Genomic DNA, 19,850 nt, shown 5'->3' with positions numbered 1-19,850 from the left:
CTAAAAAAAATCCAATAGGCTAACAAAGTTTTCAGGTTACTGAAAAATAAAATTTTATAAGTCAATTTGCTCTTCAGAAATGTCAAAACAATCTTGCCAAACCGATTTTTGAGACACGCTTTTACTTTGAAAAGGCCACCGGAAATTGCTCTGCATTTTCCGGTTTAGTAGTGACGGTGACGCTTTCCTTCTACAATTTTGTGAGGACACTAAAAGGTTCTCTAACTGTGATACGACTGAGAATGGACGCAAATAAACCACTTCATACATCAGGTAAGGGAAAAAAAAACATTCAGATTAATACGACTTTGGGAGCTTTTCAGCCAATATGAATATCGGAGCAAAAATTTGTTTAAAAAGCGAACGTTTATGTTAGCATTAACTAAGTTAGCCGAAAGGTTTAACTACTGAAGTGGGTTTGTCAGTTTGAACAACATGCGGTTAATGAAAACATCAAAAAAGTTATATTTATTTGTTTCCAGTGTTTAAACTGTATACAGTCACGTACGCACGTAACACAAGGCGTTATTTCCGCGTTAATGACGTCGCCACTTTACGTGAGGGTTTTATTTTACTAGTTTAAATGTTTAAAAACTTTGGTTCTGGTAATTTTATCTGTGCAAAATTGAGTTTGTGAAATAAAACATTACACCAGGAAATCACAAAACATTAGGAAGACAATCAGGAAATCACACCCGAGACACTTTAGGAAGTAAGAAGCAATCACATTCACACTAACTAAAGGTATTTATTCTATAGAACTTGTTACTTAAGCACGTTAACAAAGTAAAAAAAACAAAATAGACTTGTTTTTAGGGGAGAAAAATATAGTCTAAACAAGTTGTGGTATTTGTTTACATAACTACAACCACAAACAACAACATAAAAGCTATAATACAACGTTTTGATTTGACTCAGATATGCAATTTTCTCATAACATAGTAATTTATCAAAGTCTCTAAAAGTATAAAAAATATGAATAACAAATGTATTCGTGTTACCTTAAATGTGCACATTTATGCATTTACTTATGGTAAACGTAAACTAGGTGACTCTGAACTAGCAGTCTGTAGTTCAGTTGACCTTAACATTTGAACCAAAAATGAGGAAAAATTTGGTCAAAAACTGAAACTCCTTAAAAAAAATTCATAGAAAAGTATGTCAGTTATCGCTGGAATTTCTGTTCTTTAGATATTTTTATATGTTTTATGAAGTTCTACTGTAACAAAGAGCAGTATTTAAATAAATTCAAGAGAGTTTGATTCTTTATTTGTTTAATTTAAGGGGATTTATTTGCTAAAATTCTTACTATAATGTTATAACGTCTTTACCCCATGGTAAGTAGTTGAGCTGAGTGAAAGAATAAAAAAAGTATATTATTTTCCCTTACACGTATTTGAAAAAATCCTAGGTTTAATAATCTGAGTAATATTTTTTGTGACAGAAACCTTTAAAACGGATCAGTAACACAAAGTTGTGTTTACTTGATGTGGATTTAGGTTTAAAGAAAAAGGTTAAATCTTTATTAAATCCTTAAATATAATGTGAGATTTTAGTAATGTACTGGCAATTTAAATTATTTCAACTACTCTGAAACGTTACAAAGTCTTGATGAAGTTTGTTGTAAAGCTATTTCTAATCTGACAGCAGCTGGTGATGCATGTGGACCAGAGGAGAGTAACACAACGGCGTCAGCAGCAAAGGCGGCCGCCGCCCGTCTGGCTGAAATCCGTCTGGTGGTGGTGGGATGGAGGTGGCCCGGGAAAAGCCTGACAGGAAACACCATCATCGGCAGGGAGGAGTTTCACTTGGAGAGAGCGGCCGAGTTCTGCATCAAGAGGGAGACTGAAGTGGATGGAAGGGAGATCAGCGTGGTGGACACTCCGGGATGGTTTTCCACCCAGGATACACCACCCTCCTATAAACAGGAACTGGTGAAGGGTCCTTCTCTTTGCCCGCCGGGCCCTCACGCTTTTCTACTAGTCATTCCCGTTGGCATGTTCACAGAGGTGGACCGCAGCCGCATCGAAGAGCACCTGAGCCTGTTTGGGGAGCGCGTTTGGAACCACACTATTGTGGTTTTCACCTGGGCGGAGGTGCTGAGGAAGATCTCCATCGAGAGGTACATACGCAGGGAGGGCCAGGAGCTGCAATGGGTGCTTAGAAAATGCAAGAAAAGGTACTTTGTCATCAATAACTCCATCTTTGGAGAGAATCCCCAAGTGGGAAGTTTAATGGAGAAGGTGGAGAAGATGGTGTCAGAGGAGGGGGGCCACTATAGCGTAGAAGCCGAGGCGAAAGCTCTGGATGAGAACCAGAACGCAGCCGGAGAGGCTCAGGCGCTGCAGGGAGCCCAACAGAAACCGAGTCCTGAGCAGGATGTGAGCAACGCCATGGGAGTGCTGTCGCTTTCCACTGAATGATGCTCAGACTCCAAGGGGAAATCTGGCAATTCTAGAGCCCAACAAGTAAAACGTAGAGACTAAAAGTAAGTATAGTCAGTGTTTTTTATGTAAAAGAAAGAACAGCAAACGTGTTTTCCTCAACTTTGTGCTGCTTTAGAGCCACCCTCACTTTTATTCATGCTTTTGGAAATCACTTTAGATGTAAAAATAGTGTTGATGTGGCGGCCTTAACCCCTTGTGCTATCCTATGGGGTCCAGATGACCCCACCCTTGCATTGACGTGTTCTCCCTACCATAACAAAGGTGGATAAAGGTGAAGAGGATTTCATGTAATCCATGGACACCTGTGAAGATCACAAATCAGTGAAGAAAAAAGGTTCAGAGCACTGTCTAGTGGGGTCCAGATGACCCAACTCCCAATGATAAAGTGCACAAAGGATAGCACAAGGGTTACAAACATGACCTAAAAAAGCAGAGGGTCATTTTCCACGTTATCTTGATGCTGAAGAAGGAGATTTTAAGGAAACAACTCTGTCTTATTATTTTTATTTCCTCATCCTGCATCCATAGCAAACTAGGAAACAAAAGTGGGACGAGTTCACAGTAGTTTCTCACATTTAGTTTTAGAGTAAATCCAGTTTATTTTTGACTCCATATAACCAGGAAGGCTTTATCGTCGGCAGAGCTGCTTAGACAAAAAAAAAAGGTTTAAAAGTGAACCGTTACTGAAAGTATAAAGAAAAGTGGTTTATCAGTTTATCATATTTATTACACTAGCAGGCATGTTACTGTGTGCACCGATTGTGGTATAGAAAGCCTTTTTAACAACTGAGATGTGTTTTCCCGTTTTATCCTGTGATATGTGGATAAAATAAGACGTTTTTAGTAAAACGATAAAGTTTCTTCACATGCAGGAGGTTTTTTTTTTTTACCTAAAAGATGCACTGACTGTTACACAAAAGTGAGCTTTTGCCGTTTCAAAACCTAACACTCCTTCATGTAGGTGGATACATAAGCAAATCACTGTATTTTCCTGTTTTTAATGGATTTTTTTTCAAATGATTCCTGTTCTTTGGGACCAAATTGTTGATTTTATTTTTTTTCCTTTTGCTGCCATGTTTACTGTATTTCCTCTGTTTTTATGCCTCACTTATTTAAAGGAATGGGTCACACAAGTAAAGATGGTAAAACATGTTTTTAAGAAGGAATGAAATGAGTAAAAAAATTTATTTGTGGCATTTATGAGACCTGTTTGTCAACTTTTTCCAAATCAGCACACCAGATTACACTTTTTATTTTGGGCCCAAACCAGAACAACAACATTAACAGTATTGCAGTGATATTGATCATGTTTTTAGGACACAGTTTCTGCAGGAATTCATGAGAAGTTCATCTTTGAGTTGTGGGCGGGACCGCTGCTGCAAAGCGAGCAACCCCGCCCGCCCCCTCTTCCCTTACCGTTGCTGAGAGCTCTTTGTTTAACCCTTGTGCTATGTTAGATGACCCCACCCTTACAATGACGTGTTCTCCCTACCATGACAAAGGTGGATAAAGGTGGAAAGATTTCATGTAATCCATGGACACCAGTGAAGATCACAAATCATTGAAGAAAAAAGGTTCAGAGCACTGTCTAGTGGGTCTAGATGACCCAACTCCCAATGAAAGTGCCTAGGATAGCACAAGGGATAAGCAGAGGGAGTTTGAGGCCCTCCACAGTGTTCTTTCAAAGTCCCAAAAACGCTCTTCAGTTCCTGATTCACAATGATTTTAATGAATAAATACTTGTTTTTTAACTTCATTTTCTTTCTATCATCAGAAAAATGGCATTTAAAAAACACCAAAAACATGATTTCTGATGAGTTTTTACTGACAATCATAACTAAACACCTAAAAGTATAAAAATATTCTGATTGTTACGATTGTTAAGTACAAAATAGGAAATTAAATTATGCATTAATCCTGATTTATTCTTCCTCTAAACCTTTTAGCCTCATTTTTCTAAGCAAAAACTCCAAATAAACTCGTTATTTTAACGTTAGTTGGAATAAGCTTTATGATGTTTACTTTTTTTAATCCATTCACTTCCTCCAATATTAGAATGTTTCTCATGAAGAAGAAAAATGTTTTTAAAACACAAAACAAGACTGCACTGCATTATTATCTGTGATATTTGGTTAAATATCCATAAATAAAAGCCATAAATGGTGATTAAAATCATCAAAAACTATAAAAATGATATGGAAGTTTTTTGCTCCTTTCTTTTTTAATGGCATTTATGTTTTTCTTCCGATTTTCTTGCGTGTTTTTGCATCTCTGTTAAAGCACAGGCCGCCTCCGTCTCATAGCCAGGTGTGGTGCGACTGTTTTATATAATGCCGTCCATCTAGTTTAGTGAGGTCAAAAGTCGTGTTTGTTTGTGTTTTTCCATGCTGGTTTGCGTTTTCTTTCTGTAAAACTGAAGCAAACTCGGTGCAGATCGTTCACATTTGCACATCACCAGTTGAACCGAATCAAGCATGTTTATTAAATGTTACTCTGAAACCTGGTTGTGCAGCATGCTGCTTGCAGGATCTCGATGAGCTGGCGTTCATTCCGTCTGAATCTGTAAAGTCTGTTGCTAAGGAATGAAAGTGGACTTCAGTTCGTCCCTTTGCAGCAGAGTTTAGCATTGCAGGCAATTTACTCTGTCAAAATCCAAGATGGAAAAGAAAAAGAAGGGGAAAACAGTAAAAGCTCTTTTTTTTTACTTCAACCCTTTTCATACAATTCGATACAAAATGATCAAATGTATTTTTGTTGTTTGGGAAAAATATTTATCATTTAAATTAATGTTTAATTGCAGAATAACATTTTCACAGCATAACTGATTAGGAGTAATTTAAGATTGAAAGTGTACATGTTCACAGGATGCCAGTTCAGTAATGGATATCTTCTACCATGTGCTAATTTATAAACAAATACTCATAAATAGAAGTAATAAATAGTAAAAGTAGTAAGTAAAAAAAACAACCATGAAACTTCAAATATGCAAAATAGAATAAACGCAGAAATGCACCAAGTATACAGTAATCTGGTATTTAAGTGCAGTTAAACAGAAGTGGTGGGACAAAGTGTTTGCATGAATCCTTTCTGTGGTTCAGAGGTGTGATAGCAGCAGGGAAGTAAGAGTTTTTGAGTCTTGTTGTTTTGTTTTGCACTTCAATTCCGGGGGCATTGAATTATGAACAGTCCATGCTGTGGGTGGGTGGCGTTTTTTAATTATGTTGACTCATCAGAGAGTCTTACAGTCTTATATATATACTGCTCTTTAAGGTCTATTTTAAAAGCTTTCCAGGTGGAAGTTTGATTAGAAATTTGACAAAAATCGGTGTCATTTTTTAGGCATAGTTTCTGCAGAGTGGCTGAGTCTAATTGAGTCTAAATCTGACATAACTAGTAAAACTGCAATTCAAAATATAATGGTGGAGCTCGATGCATGTCATTTACGCATGTGGCCACTAGATGGCAGTAGAACCCCAAACCCAGTGTGTTTTTTTCTGAGATGAAGTTTTGCAATAACCTTGAATGGACCACATTACACTTAAAAGCCTTGTCAAAAAAATACCCTTACCCTTTAAAGGTGTTTTTGAGCAAAAGAATTTAATGAAGCCTTAAGAGACCTTTCTGCAGCTTTTCCAACCTGCCCTGTAGGCACAAAGGCAGTGCAGGAACAAGCAGTTGTGGTGCTGAAAGCACTGTGTTGTAAAGAAAGGAAAAAAAAGGCAAAACACCACAACATGTTTCCATGAACTTTTATTTCAAAAGTAATCAAAACAATACTCACATAAACTATGGATAATAGGTGATTTTTGAGTCCCATTATGTGCTTTGAAGTCTAAAGATCAAACCTGAAGAAAACTCTTTGATTCCTGCTTCTTTTTCATAGCAATTGTCTCTCAGAATGTGGTTTTATTTCTTTTAATCGACTTAACAGGTAAGTAAAAAACAGCAGCACACGTCATCAATGCTCATGAACACAACGTTTTCATTAAAATCACAGAGATAAAGACCATCCACAGCTTCCTGTTTATGAAGCAAGTGTTGCAGGTTTTGTCTCTACTTTAGCATTTGTGGTTTTCCAAAAATAGGCAAAATCTCAACCTGAATTTCTCCCTAAAAGATGTTTAATGACATGGAGAAATAACAGCCTTTTGTTCTCCTATGTGAAGGAGTTTGAAAACATTTTCTTTCAGAATTTGTAATTATGTTGAAAACAATTTGAGATTGATGTTGTGTCCCCATGTGGTTTAAGTGTAACTTTGCGCATTAACAAGAAAATAAAAGACGGGAAAAAAAAGAAAGTTAGCCCTTTGCTTAGTCCTCACCTTCATTTTTTCTTTCAACCACATCACTGTTTGCGTTCCCGAAACTGCTGCTGTGTTTTCCATTTTGCTCTCTGTTTGTTTTCATAGAAAACCGATATCTGTGGTTGGTGAGAAAAATGGTTAAAATTGGATTTTCCGTTTGGAATTCATTTGTTTTCAGGTGAGACTATTATTAAAGGGATCTATTGTGTTTCCACTGGGATAAAATCAGCAGAAAGCTGTCACTAGGCCGTTTTTCAGGATCGTTTCATCTTCAAACACGAATTCAAACTTTTATTGTTATTTCCGCTCCAATCCAGAAGGGATTTATGGGTCACAGTGTTATTTTTCCGAATCTGTGTTTATAGAAACAGCTGAAATAAGAGGGCTTTTGCATGATTTTTAGTTTGAGTATTTAACTTGTTGCACGTCCAAAATAGTTTTGGCTCCTGACACCTTCGCCAATTCAGTCAAGGGTTCAAAGCTGCTGATTGACACTTGCTGTTGCGTTGGGCAACACCTGTATCCACAAGAAATTTCCTTTAATACATTTGATGAACAATTAAAGTTGAGCCTTTTTTCTGGGTCGCAAAGTCTACGAACCCGTGAGTTTGGTCCACATCGACCATTTTTGAGTAAAATCGATGCCATGTTCAAATCAGTTTGTGGTAAATTGTCATTTCTTTTGACAAAACAAGACAAAAGCATGAGGATTTTTTTTATTAAAGTCTGACTCTGATCCTCTTTTGATCCTTGTCAAAAATGTTAGCAGTGGTCTTTTAATTATGATTATGCCGATTCAGCCAGCATAAAAAAAAAAAATCTGTTGTTTTCTAGGACGTAATTTCTGCAGAGCGGCAGTAGTTGATTAGAAATTTGTCTCGACTTGTGGGTGGGGCCATTGGCACGGATCAACCCTGACCCCTCTTCATTAATGACAACTCTCCGTTTACACTCTTTGCCCCTAGCTTACAGCCCCTCACACCCTAACATGACAGGTGCAACAAAAATGACGAGCAATATTGGAGCTTTTTAGCCATCTACTCCTGAAAATTCCACAAGAAGATGCTAAAAACACGATTTTTAAACGGAGTGGATCTAAATACTCAAACAATTGGGAAACAGAGCAGTTGGGGGAGGAGCTAATGCTGAATATTTTCCATTTATTAGACGATTCTTCCTTAAAACAGTTTAAAAATGGCTGCTGTAACTGACATTCACTTTTTGGTGCTGAATAGTGAGGTGTGGATCCTGAAGGTAAGGCTGAGGTACATTAAAAAAAAATGTGCAGCCCACTTCATCATCAGTCTTTGGTCTGGATGAGATGCCAACGAGGTGTGGAGAAAAAGGAAATTTACATGAAAAGTGTCATTTGGTGTACTTCCTCTATCCAGAAAAAAAAAATGAAATATTGCACTATGCAGATATTCTTTTTCATCAGAATTCAAAGCAACTGATCCATATCACCTCTACAAGGAATGACCTACCGTTGATGAAAACCCTCAAATTGAATTTTCTTGGAACACCACAGATTGATGATTATATAATATACCGATCCTGTATTTGCATTTTAAGTAAAAAAGTAGACAAGAAAAGGCCACCCGTAAAAAATAAGGAACAAATCTAAACTGTCCCACGTTTGTCATGAGTTACCTGAAACTGCAGACGTTTGGGCCTTGGTATTTACATTATAATGCCAAAATGAGGGAAGCAAACAAAGGATGGGTGTGTTGCTATTTTGCCAACAGATGCCAGATACCTTTAAACACAAGAAAGTTTTTTTGTTTTTTTTAAGTGTACTCATACATAACACACCTGTAAAGCAGGCGAACGCCTCACCCCAACTGTCATTTAAACTTAAAGAAGTAGATTCACTCTCACAAGCACCTGTCTTGCAATGTCACTCTAAACTCACATCAATTTTTCTAAAAAAAAACCCAAAAAACTGTGCAAAGTCTCGTCAAGGACAAACTGTCACGGCAGTAATGCAGACGGAGAAAACAGGATCCCCCTCACCCGTTCAAAGAATAACACACCAACTCACACTTCATTATCAGAAACTCCGCCAAAAACCACAAGCCAATACAGCACGGATGCTGAGAGTTCAGAGCCGGTCCTCCGAGCCGTGATTGATTGCAGTGAGTTCAGCTCACGTCATATCGCACAGCTGCCGCGGCGGCGGCTCGTTCAGCAGAGCGAGCCGTGGAAAAGTCAATTACGCCTGCGATGTAGCGGAAAGCATTACAGACAACCTGTACAGATAAATGTGCCGACCCCGTTGAAGCAACACAAACCAGTAAAAACCAAAGGAATACAAAGCTGTAAAACCTCACCACCAATAAAAGCTTCTGTTTTCATAATCTGTTTTGTTTCGGAAAATATATATCGTAGAAGTCGTCCTACACCCAAGTCGAGGAAACGAGGCTGTACAGGCTCTCCTTGGCCGCCCAGCTGCAATCTTAAAAAGGTTTTTCCATGTTTGACCGATCTTTCCATCAGTCCCCCGGCAAGTCAGAAGGTTTCCTCCCTCCATCATGTGTCCCTTCTCTAGTGCCCAGTGGGCGGATAAACAGTTTTTAAAGAGTCTCTGTGAACATGAGCTGATCCTGAAGGCTCCTGATGAGAAGTCTCAGCAGACCAGGTGTCCAGGTGGGTAGGGACATTAATGTCCCACCTCCCTTAGCACTGCTCAGACTCAATGAAGCCATCTTTCTCCTGACCCACGGGCTCCACCTCTGAGTAAGCCGGGTGACCCGACCCCCGGCGAAACTTCATGGCTGACCACTTGCTGGGGCGTCTCTGCAGCGGGGTAAAGAAGAGGACACATGTAAGGGTCAAAAACACATCCTGAGCACTTTATCTATGACGCTACCTTCCCATCGCCCTCTGCAACATGCGTTCAAGCGGCCACTTTCAATGAAAAGCCCGTGTAAATACACACAAATACGCGTTTGGGGCTTCCGCATTCAAAACTCTCACGTTCACGTGTTACCACAGACGTTTCCACGACCGTTTTTAAGCTCTACGTACAAAACGCGGCCATTGAACGAACGCACGTTGCAAGACCAAACAGGTCGAAGTAACGGGAGTCATGTTGGGGAAGTATAACTGCATTAATAACGGCATTACAAGTTAAGGAGCACAGTAATCCAATTACCTTTATCCCCACTACAACACCGTTATAGTAACGGTACTAGGTAACTAGTACGTTACTTCACAGTTTATCGATGGCATTCAATCGGCCTTGAGTGCTTCTTCTTTTTGCTTAGCATCCACAAGAAAAAAAAATGGACTCGTCCTCGGGGCTGTTTATGAAGCTACTGCTCACCTCAATGAGGAAGAGGCTGGCTGCAGAGGTCGGGTGATGGTACACGTAGATGGTGATCAGCACGCCTGCGATCATGACTAGCATCAGCAGCAATATTCCCAGGATCAGGCCGGTGTGCAGCGGATGCGTGCCCGTCATCCTGTGGACCGCACTGCTGGCCGGCATCACTGAAAAACAGGACAAAAGTGGACGCTCCAGCTTTTCAGACAGAATTTCTGTTTTCTTTGAAAGTGCATCTCCCTCTTTCTTTTTACATTCCATCATCCACCCCAGCAGAGCATAAACACTCACTCGAGCACAGGTGCTAGCTCACCTTTGCTTGACAAAAAAAATGACTATTCAGGTAAAGATATTTGTGCATATTTCTTGTTGACCGTCAGAGGGCACTCATTATACACACACAACACCTGAATACACCATGGATCCTAAAAATTTGAGGAAATTTGTCTTTAAATTAGTGATACATTTGCTGAGAATCTCAGTCGGTTATAATGATTAGAAACAGGATACGATACATTCGTATGATTTTAAAGATAAAACCCATTCTATGGCAATTACAGGGACTTTCTCCTAGAGCTACGGTTAATTTGACAGAAGGTTTGGTATTTATTGCCCTAGAGCAGGTCTATTAGTGAGGATTCATTTCCTCTGTAAATGTCAAATGTGTAGCTTAAGTTAATGTGGCTACCTATAGCCACATTTACTTAATTAATAGATCCATATTTGTACCTGAGGCCACATGTAGATCTTCTACAACACAAATGTGAGAGCTTTTGTCAGATTTATTTATTTATTTTTAATAAGAAAAGGGGATTCAAATCTATTCAAAGCTTTTTTCACGTCACAGCAGGAACACAAAACTGGCAAAGATGTGACCATGAAACCAGCAGCCGGGATCCTCCCTTCACACTGTCGCTCACGCCTCCCAGATTTACAGCAGGACAGCTTTTCCCAAAGCTGTGGATTTCTTCCTGCGTGCCCTCCTGACAACCTCGGCCCGAGCTCTTCCCTCCTTTTAATTATCCGCTGCAGGCAGCGCTGAACACGTCAGCCAGCCACCCTCCCCGGTGGTTCCCTGCCTCATTGATTTCCAGCATGCATAATAATGGGGTGGCAATCAAACCTGATATAAAATAAGTGTGTACTTTATATCATGACACAGTGGATTTCTACAACCATGAATGTTCAATTAAACCAGAATTGTAGATTTTTGAAATGTTTATTTTGTTCTAATTTCCTGTTTTAGAGGGAAGCTCGAATGATGTGACAGGCTGTTGGTCCGACTTGTTGATAGGTTAGTAGGAGCAGCGTGCGGCTTGGCAGAAAAGCAATTTAAAAAAAAAGTTAAGATAAAACTAACATTATTTTAGACTAAACAACTGAAACTGATCAGGCAGGCCTGAAAATGCTCAACTTTTGATTTGAATAAAGGAATAAAAAGGTTTAAATAAAAAGAATAAAAAGGTTTCCTCTGTTTTCACACTAATCCCTGATCATTTTTGAAGGAATTTTGGTCTAGAAGAGACACACACACAGTTGGAATTGAACCCAATTGAATAAATGACCTGTCCTAGCACAGGAGATAAGCAGAACCCTGCACCGTACCGAAATGAAAGGCTGAAAACGAGAGAAAGCCAGACTCCTCCTTTGACAGAAGAGTAATTATGGGACAGCAGCTGTGATGATTGAAAACTGAAATCTGGTGTGAACTTGAGAGAAAAAAGGCAACAAAAAGCTTAACTGCAGAGCATGTTTTAAAATTAAAGGAAAAACAAGAAAACTGAGCAAAAAAACAAACAAAAAAAGGAATCTAATGTCACAGTCTGGCTGAAAAAAGAGTCTTAATGTGCGAAAACTTTCCACAATAAAAGGAACTGGACTCAATCAGATGGCCAGTTGTGGTGTGGAGTTGATTTACCATTTCTGTCAAACAGCACATTCATCTTAAAAAAATTATAAGGCATATAAAAGGCAAACGCATCCTCAATGCACTGGAAAGGCAATAAACTTGGAAAACATGAATTTTAAATGTTGTGTTATAATTTTGAATGAGTTGAAAATATGTAAAATCATTAAATATTTAATGTATTAAAAATAAGACATATATTATATAGTCATATTTTATATTTGTCTATCACGATTCACATGTTCAGCAACATAATATAATAATCCATTCATATTTTTCTAATGAACAAGAAAATCACAAGTTAAAGCTTGATTTTTTTTACATCTGATAAACCCAAAGAGATTCAACTTACAAATCCTGCCATCAGGAAGGTCTGCGGTTCAATTCCTGGCTTTTGTAGGAAACTTAATGAACAGACGAGCTAAGCACTTTGCAGAAAGAAGTGGGGGTTGAAGCAGGCATACAGTGTACGAGTGATTTAGCTTTTCTCCAAAGTTGGAGCGAAACAAGAACATTATTAAATTTGTATGATGTAATAACCATATGTTGAGGGTTTCAAAACATTTGGATTTTTCATTTTTTTATTGTAACATAGGAAGGAAACAAATCCTAGTCAGCTATTTGTCGCAGAAAAAAGTGTTGGACAACCACGTTTTAAGACTTCATTTAACTCTATGTAAGTAGAGGAGTAGCAACAAAAGAGAAGCACTGTTCTGCATCTATTTTAATGGCTCTCAAGAAAATAAATGTGCAAATGAAAAGTCATTTAAGCTCTTTGCTTTTGACAAATGACTCCATCTGAAACAGGGACCGCTCCCCTCCGTACGTGACTATTTCCTGGATGCCTTCCTCATTGCTGCTTGTCCGCGTGAATAGAGGTATGCAGAGACAATAATAAAACAATCTGATAGTATCAGAGCACTGGGCACATAACCGGCCAGGAGTGTTACACTGATGGGAGACATTCTGTGTTTTAAAAAAAATGAAAAATGGGATAGAAGTCATGGCCTTTCTTTACAGCTGAAAATTATTTTGAAAAAACAAAACAAAAAACAGATGGAGTTTATCGCCATTTTCATGAATGTGAAAGCTTAAACCTTAAATACTTTACAGAGACTATTTATGGATTCTGAAGATGAAAACCTGAATGGTTTATAAAAATAATAAAAATAAAAAATACTTTCCATCTGTTTTTATGCAGAGACTTCTGGAAAACATCTAGGGCATTAGTAGAAAGAAAATGTCAAAAACATCATATAGTGCAGTCTGTAGTGAGAGTAATGAGGGAATTCAGCCCATAAATAAAACAACCAAACCTGAGAACAAAACTCAACAAATTTACAGGACAGTTTCACTTTGTTTTTTATGTAGGAACATTAAATATTCATAGCAACTATTTTATGTCAGGAATAATAGCCTTACAGAGCATGCTCCAACAAATACAAGTTGGTCAAAAATAGAGTTTGAAATGTCTGTTGATCTTGTTGTCTTCCCCAACTTATTGACTGTTATAATTTGGCAATAAAATAAAATAAAATCAAACATTATTTATCTCGAGCCTTGCACAAGTAGAAGCGCTTTAAAATGTAAAAATCATACACAATGTAAATGTCAATGGACGACTTTTTAACGCACGCCTGAACCGTCTGACACAAAACGAAGTGCAATAAAAAGTGATAATGCACACTTCGAAGGCCATTAACCCGCTGATACCATGGTAACTTACAAAAGGAATAAATATTGACCAGCTTTTAGTCCTTAATTCTTGTTTTTTTCCGATGTGGATCGCTTTTCTCACAAAAAGCGGACTATTTGTAACGTGACGCGCCGCACCACTGCTGCAGTCAAGATTCGCCGATATAAAGCGATATATATATGCTGATCTTTCCGATGTGTTGAATAAAGCATCAGTTCAGAGAGAAAGTTCGCCTCTTACCGCTTGTTTTTGTCCAAATGATGAACCAAAAGGTTTTTTTAAAGAAGCCAGTGCAGTGATACAAAACATTTAAGCTAGGTGACCAGAATTTCTTTTTTCATCGTGCAGTTATCCTGTGGTATATCACTTTTTAACGCACACCCAGCAGCCAATCAGAAGCAAGTATTCTCCCCCGGACCATGGTATAAATTACAATAAAAACCCAACCCACCCTTCACCCATGACCCCACACTCAATGAATACTTAAAGTTACATAAAAGTAACTTTTAAAAGGAATTTAAGGCTTGGCTCTGCTTTTGCTGTGAGGAAAGAGTATTTGGGAATCCATTCATACAAGGAGCAAGTTCAGCCATCGGAATGATTTTGTTATTTAAGAATGGGAAGTGTAGCCCCACAAGGTAAAATCTGGTTTAAATATAGACCATCTGAAAGAGTTTCTATATTTCCTTTGTCAAAGTATTTAAAACACAGTAACAACCATTGTTAAAAATCCATACGTGTTTTTCTTTCCTTCATGCAGTCATTTGACACATAAACTTCAGTGTAATTTAAATTTGAACACAGTGGAAATCAAAGACAAAGACCTACCTTGGTTATCTTGAAGATGAAGTGCAATCTTGGTATCATCTGTGAAAAAAACAAAGCAAAAGCAGAATAATCAGCATTTCTCTTTGTAGTTTGTTTGTGATGCTCTAATAATAAACACACCTCCCTTAAGGTCCCAAATTAGATTAAGCTTATTTGGTTAATGGACTCTCTTTCTGTACTCCTCTATTAAAAATGGATGCATGGAGTACAATGGCTATACATCTATAATTCAACAGATACAGTAGAACCAGTCTAAGGGCTGCCTATCCACATTAAATATGGAAATGACCCACTTTCTTTTCCAGGGAGTAGACAGATACAGGGTTTTAATGATGCATATTTGACACAGTTCTCCACCCTAAATTACTTTATACAAAACAACTCTTTTTTTCATTCAAAAAGCCAAAATACAGCCACATTTTACCATCTAAATAATCAATAAACTTGAAGTAAAACCTTTAGCAGAGGTTGATCTGTTAGGTCACCAGATTACTAGTCAGGATCTCTGCAGATTCATTTTTCCAAAGGTACAACAATGAGTTCAATTTTTCTTGCAGCGGTAGAAACCGCCAAAAAATGACTGGTGCAAAATCTCTTATGGAGCTAAAAAATGTTCCAAAACCAAAATATTGGGGATTTTTAAAAATACACAAGGGATGGCCACAGGCTTTTTTTTTCCAATTTTGTGGAAAAATGTTAAATTTGGCGTTTTCACATTTTTCCACAATATGGGAAAAGAAAAATTTTGTTCAATTGATCTTCACAAAATTTCACACGCATGCCACCAGGTTAAGTTTACAACCACAACCTAAGTCTGATTGACCTTTAACCTTGGCAAGAACCCGCCATCTTGTAAAATAAATCACCTTTAGCATCAGCTACAATTTTAAAAATCTCCTAAGGATTTTGATCTATCGTCTCAGATCTCCTCGAGCATCATTGGTAGGCTACTTTGGAAATAATGTTGGAAATAAAGTTGCTAGATTGTTAAAGCCATTAGCATTGTGAGCTCCCACAAGTGGCGTTCCCCTGTTGCTCACACAGTTTTTTTTTACCGTAATATTGTGAAAATTAAATATTAGCTGAACGAAATGATATGACACACGATGTAAACATATAAGGAATGTGGGCGGGGTTAACAGAAAAACTCAGTGGCTTTTGCCGATTCCTGTAAAAACTACATAGATCTGTCTGTCACTATTGGGCGGCCAAAAAATAAAATAGTTGCTATGGAGATAAAACCAACAGAAAAGCCGCCACTTTGAAAAAGTATTCTTTTTTTTTATGGATTTGTTGTGTACAGCTCTGAACGGGGTGATGGGGGCAGAGGTGGAGAGTGGGGGTCCTTAGCCAGTGAGGGCGGGTCAAAGGGGAGCGCCTTCGGGCCATAGAACACCACTTACAGCCTCAATTTTTTCCGAATTCTACAAATCAAATTTTCAACAACTATAAAAAAAACTAAATAAACAGAAAAATAGGACTACTTCCAATACCGTTTCTTGGATTATAGTTATAAACCCATTGCTATTTATGTCCAACTGACAGTTTTTTGCACATCAAATGTGAAGTAAACATTATTGCATTGCTTTCATCTCTCTCAGACAAACATCCTTCCACCCACATGCATGTTTTTTTTCTTCCACCTTTTTTCCCCCTGACTCCTTCATCCAGCTGCAGGTCACCAGCATGAGCGTGAACCACCGACAGTTTAAACTGACCTCTGACTGCCGCGCCTGACGGAGGCAGGTGAGAGCTGGAGAGGCTGATCCATCACAATAAATACAAACGCCGCCGTGCAACCTTTTGACCTCCTGTGTTGCCGTGTACGCAGATCATATATCGCATGCACAGGCCTCACATTATTCCTCATAACACGCCTTGTTTTTATATCTGTACTGTCAAGATTCTTTTAGTGTTTTCCCTCACAACACGACTGTTTTTACACAGCAGCTCCTTCAGCACCCCTTGGCGATTGCATGTGCGTTCAGGATCCAAAACACAGGATGATTAATGGAGAAAGGATTGGTCTCTCCTTCAGAGAGAGATGAAAGTAAAACTCAGAACAAGAGTTAGGCGGAAAAAAAAATAAACAAGGAGCTGTTAGGAATGAAGGGAGCAGAAACAGAACAAATATTTCCAAATGAATACTAGTTCATCAATTGGTTCAAAGTCAGAACTGGATGTTGGATGAACTTAAATTAAATATGGAAGTTTTAAACATTTCCAGTGCCACTTAAAAGTATGTAACAAAAAATAGAAAAATATTCAAAAGTCCTGCCAAGTTTATCCAGATTTTTTTTTATTATCGTCAAAATAAAAGGTGTCAATATAGGGGTGTGTTTGAAAGACATCAGTTAAATGACAGCTGGTTTAAAAATCAGTAAAATTTCAAACGTTTATTGAGCGTTTGTTAGGGATAAATGTAACAAATTAGATCAGAAGAAGTGGCTTAAAAAGTCAGTAACCATACATTTTTTTCAATGAAAAGCAGAGCAGCATGTCCAAAATTAAAAACATTTAAATCAATGATTCTCTTTTTACTTCACTTAGCATCATATTAATGCTTGATGCTTGTTTTCTTTCAGCTTTAAGCTTTCAGCCACATATTTCAGTTTATTTGGATTTCATTTCTATCTGCATCCTCTCTTTCAGGTCTTCCAACAACTTCCAAATTTGATCAAAACCCTTTTCCTGATTCCTAACTGTTTATCTTTTCTATTTTTTTTAACTTAATCAATTTGTTTACCATTATTTAACCAGGAAAGTCCTGACACAATTTTGCAATTACTCTGTTTCCATTAATAATAAATGCGAATAAACACAAACTAACTCACGCGATAAGTAATTCGAAGACATGGATGTGAACAATACTTTGATTTTTTTGTGAGATATGTTCATATTTCTGGCACGCCACTAGCGCTCATCATCATCTATCAAAGGAGACGTCTGCATCTTTTTCAGGCCGTAGAGTGGCGAGCTCCTTACACGTGGGAGCGGCTGGTTGTTGGTCATGTGACGCATTTCATTTGAAAAAGTGTAAAATATGTCAATTTCGATACGCCTCAAAAATCAAACTTTTTTCGATTATTGCGAGTTTTTTTCTAAATTGTCGTGTTGCCATTAGGTGAATTTATTATCGCAGATCCAATTTGCACAATTTTATAGTTAATGGAAGCAGCCAGTGGTTAGTTTGATGCATTTTGTAATGAATTGCATAATAGGTTGTATGGAAAAAATTAAAAACAAAACATGACTATGGCTCCGTTATGTCTTTAAAGGTCATCTGTCATGGTTTGCTCTCAAAGCCTTTTGTTCTTTAAAGGACTAAATTTACTTGTCACACTGAGAAGAGCAGAAGCCTGACATTAGTTCCATTAGCTCAGCGTTTGCGAGGCTGCCTGAAGTACTAGGCATGCTTTCAATGTTCATTTATGCAGCGTTTCCATGGTGACATACACTCACATGGCCGATCCAGCACATCTGTGGCTGAGTTCACAGTTTTTCAGATAAAAAAAAAGTGAGACCATTGAGAATGGAAAAACGCCTGCAACTCAAAATAAAGTAAACAAAGTTCCGAGGACACCTTGACTGTTTTTCAAACTTCGGCAGAAGATTGGAGTCAGCTGCTTTCATACATTATTTGCATTAGATAGTGCTGAGATTATGCTATGATGTGGTTATGAACGGCCTCCTGCTGCGGTGCACTGAATCATGTCCCGAATACATTACAGTACAAAAGAACGGCAGTGTGACCTTTTTGTCTTTACCTTACAATTTAAAACATCTGAATATCTAATGGAGACCTGATTGACATCAATCCTAAAACTGATTCGCTTTAATGTGTTTAGCAGATTTACAGAGGCATAAATGTATATTTGTGCACATAATCAGAGGTCAGATTTTTGCCGCTGATATGATTTGACTCCAAAATAAAAAGTCTCATGCAGCAACTTGAATTTGTGAGGATTATCAACTGTTAAGTGTCTGTTCATCCTTTTTTTTTGTTTTTCCATGGTGTTTTGGTCTTGTTTTGGTTAATTTATTAAATGTTTCGACGACCAAGCCTGGTCTCCTGCATATTGGGTCCTACAACACCATTTACTGACAGAGTTGTGCATAATTACGCTGTTATTTTGCTAAAATTGATGCTAATATTTTGCAATAAAATATACAAAAAGTCCATTTAATGATTGCACATATACATAAAATAAATAAACAAAAAAGGTAATATTTGGAATTTCTTATTTGTGCAGTTTAGTGTCTTTGTTACTTTCCTGACACATAAAGGCATGACTTTTTAGGAACCAACTCGGTTGTTTTAAGACATATCTGCTACAAACGTGATTTAATAGGAAGATGTTTTGACAGCAAATTACAACTCATATATTGCTTTTTTTTTTTTATAGAATCATTAAGGAGTCATGAAGAAAGTTTCTGTGGAGCAAGATGAGCCGCATTTAGTATAACAACTCCACGGCTGCACCAAGTGCACAATGTCTGCAGCAGAAAAGAGACTAAAAAAGATATATTTGAAAGTGTTCTGCGGCTAATTCAGTGTATGACCCAAATGTTAACTACAACAAATTGCATTTAAAGTGGAAACTCAATTTAGGAATAAAGAGAATCCCCTCTAGTATTTGATTTTTCGTATACGTGTAAAGCTAAAATCCCTGGTTGAAGTATTGTGCTGGGCTCTGACAGCTCCCTCCTTTATTTATTTTGTGTTTACCTTCAGTGGTTAAGCTGGTTGGAGGGTGGGAGGTGGGGGGCGTGTCTCCGCCTCCAGTGACCTCTTTCTTCTTGGGCGAGGTTCTGGCGAAAGCCGTGGGGGTTACCGGGTAAACCTGCGTGGTGTCAGCGATGTTGCACTGTGTATCCTTGGTCAGAAAGAAATAACATAATTCACCTTCTGCACGTGTGTTTTTATAGAGAACGACGACCGAGTCGCTTTCGGGAGAGGGGTTCTCCATGTGCATCTTAAAGCAGCCTTCACCTCATATCGACAACTGCTGTCCACCCAATCCTGGCGATGGCGGTCAAAGCCACTCGAACATCTGAAAATAGAGACAGAAAGTGTCAGAAAAAATAGAAATGAGAAGAGAACTGTTTGGCAACAAAAGTTCTAGGGAAATAAGAAAACAAGTTTCATTCTTTTTGTTGCAATGATTATCTTTGTGTTTGCATGCTGTCTCCTCTTTCTTTCTTCTGTTTGATAAAACACTAGAGTTTTAGCAAATGTTGCTCTGTGAGCAGAAGCAGGAGGGAATTTCTAGACTCTGGAATGATTTACCTTTGAATTTAAACCTACAATATCCCAATATTAGGGAGGAGAGTCTTCCACTAG

The 19,850-nt window shown here is 38.1% G+C and overlaps 2 protein-coding genes across 4 annotated transcripts in view; one reads left to right on the top strand and one right to left on the bottom strand.

The window, feature by feature from the left end:
- The first annotated feature begins 165 nt into the window (after positions 1-165).
- On the top strand, positions 166-16,900 carry LOC101156207 (GTPase IMAP family member 4-like). Of its 3 annotated transcripts, XR_002292613.2 has the most exons (3): positions 166-273; positions 1,648-2,488; positions 16,178-16,900. XR_002292613.2 is itself a non-coding variant. In XM_004081122.4 (2 exons), exons 1-2 carry the CDS (start codon positions 243-245, stop codon positions 2,421-2,423), a joined length of 807 nt encoding a protein of 268 aa, XP_004081170.1. In that variant the 5' UTR covers positions 166-242; the 3' UTR covers positions 2,424-3,648. The 3 variants fall into 3 exon arrangements, 2 of the variants coding, with proteins under 2 accessions (XP_004081170.1, XP_011487302.1); XM_004081122.4 differs by lacking the exon at positions 16,178-16,900 and having other exon boundaries at positions 1,648-3,648; XM_011489000.3 differs by lacking the exon at positions 16,178-16,900 and having other exon boundaries at positions 169-273; positions 1,651-3,648.
- plxdc2 (plexin domain containing 2) overlaps positions 6,183-19,850 on the bottom strand; it is an 89,278-nt gene continuing 75,610 nt past the window's right edge. Inside the window, exons 10-14 of the mRNA XM_011488999.3 lie at positions 19,500-19,560; positions 19,236-19,383; positions 14,507-14,545; positions 10,077-10,243; positions 6,183-9,547 (exon numbers count right to left, since the gene is read on the bottom strand). Of these exons, the coding sequence (XP_011487301.1) occupies positions 9,428-9,547; positions 10,077-10,243; positions 14,507-14,545; positions 19,236-19,383; positions 19,500-19,560 (535 nt within the window). The 3' untranslated portion in view covers positions 6,183-9,427. The remainder of the gene's footprint in view (positions 9,548-10,076; positions 10,244-14,506; positions 14,546-19,235; positions 19,384-19,499; positions 19,561-19,850) is intronic.

Source organism: Oryzias latipes, chromosome 20 (genome assembly GCF_002234675.1).
Source record: "Oryzias latipes chromosome 20, ASM223467v1".
In the NCBI taxonomy this organism is placed as follows: domain Eukaryota; kingdom Metazoa; phylum Chordata; class Actinopteri; order Beloniformes; family Adrianichthyidae; genus Oryzias; species Oryzias latipes.
The sequence above is the reverse complement of the archived record's forward strand: the minus strand, read 5'-3'. Positions and strand labels throughout refer to the sequence as shown.

Excerpts from the sequence above, each read along its gene's own strand:
- LOC101156207 (XM_004081122.4), top strand. The coding sequence starts at position 243 with ATGGACGCAAATAAACCACTTCATACATCAG. Across the intron at positions 274-1,647 it reads TAAACCACTTCATACATCAG|CAGCTGGTGATGCATGTGGA; the intron begins GTAAGGGAAAAA and ends CTAATCTGACAG.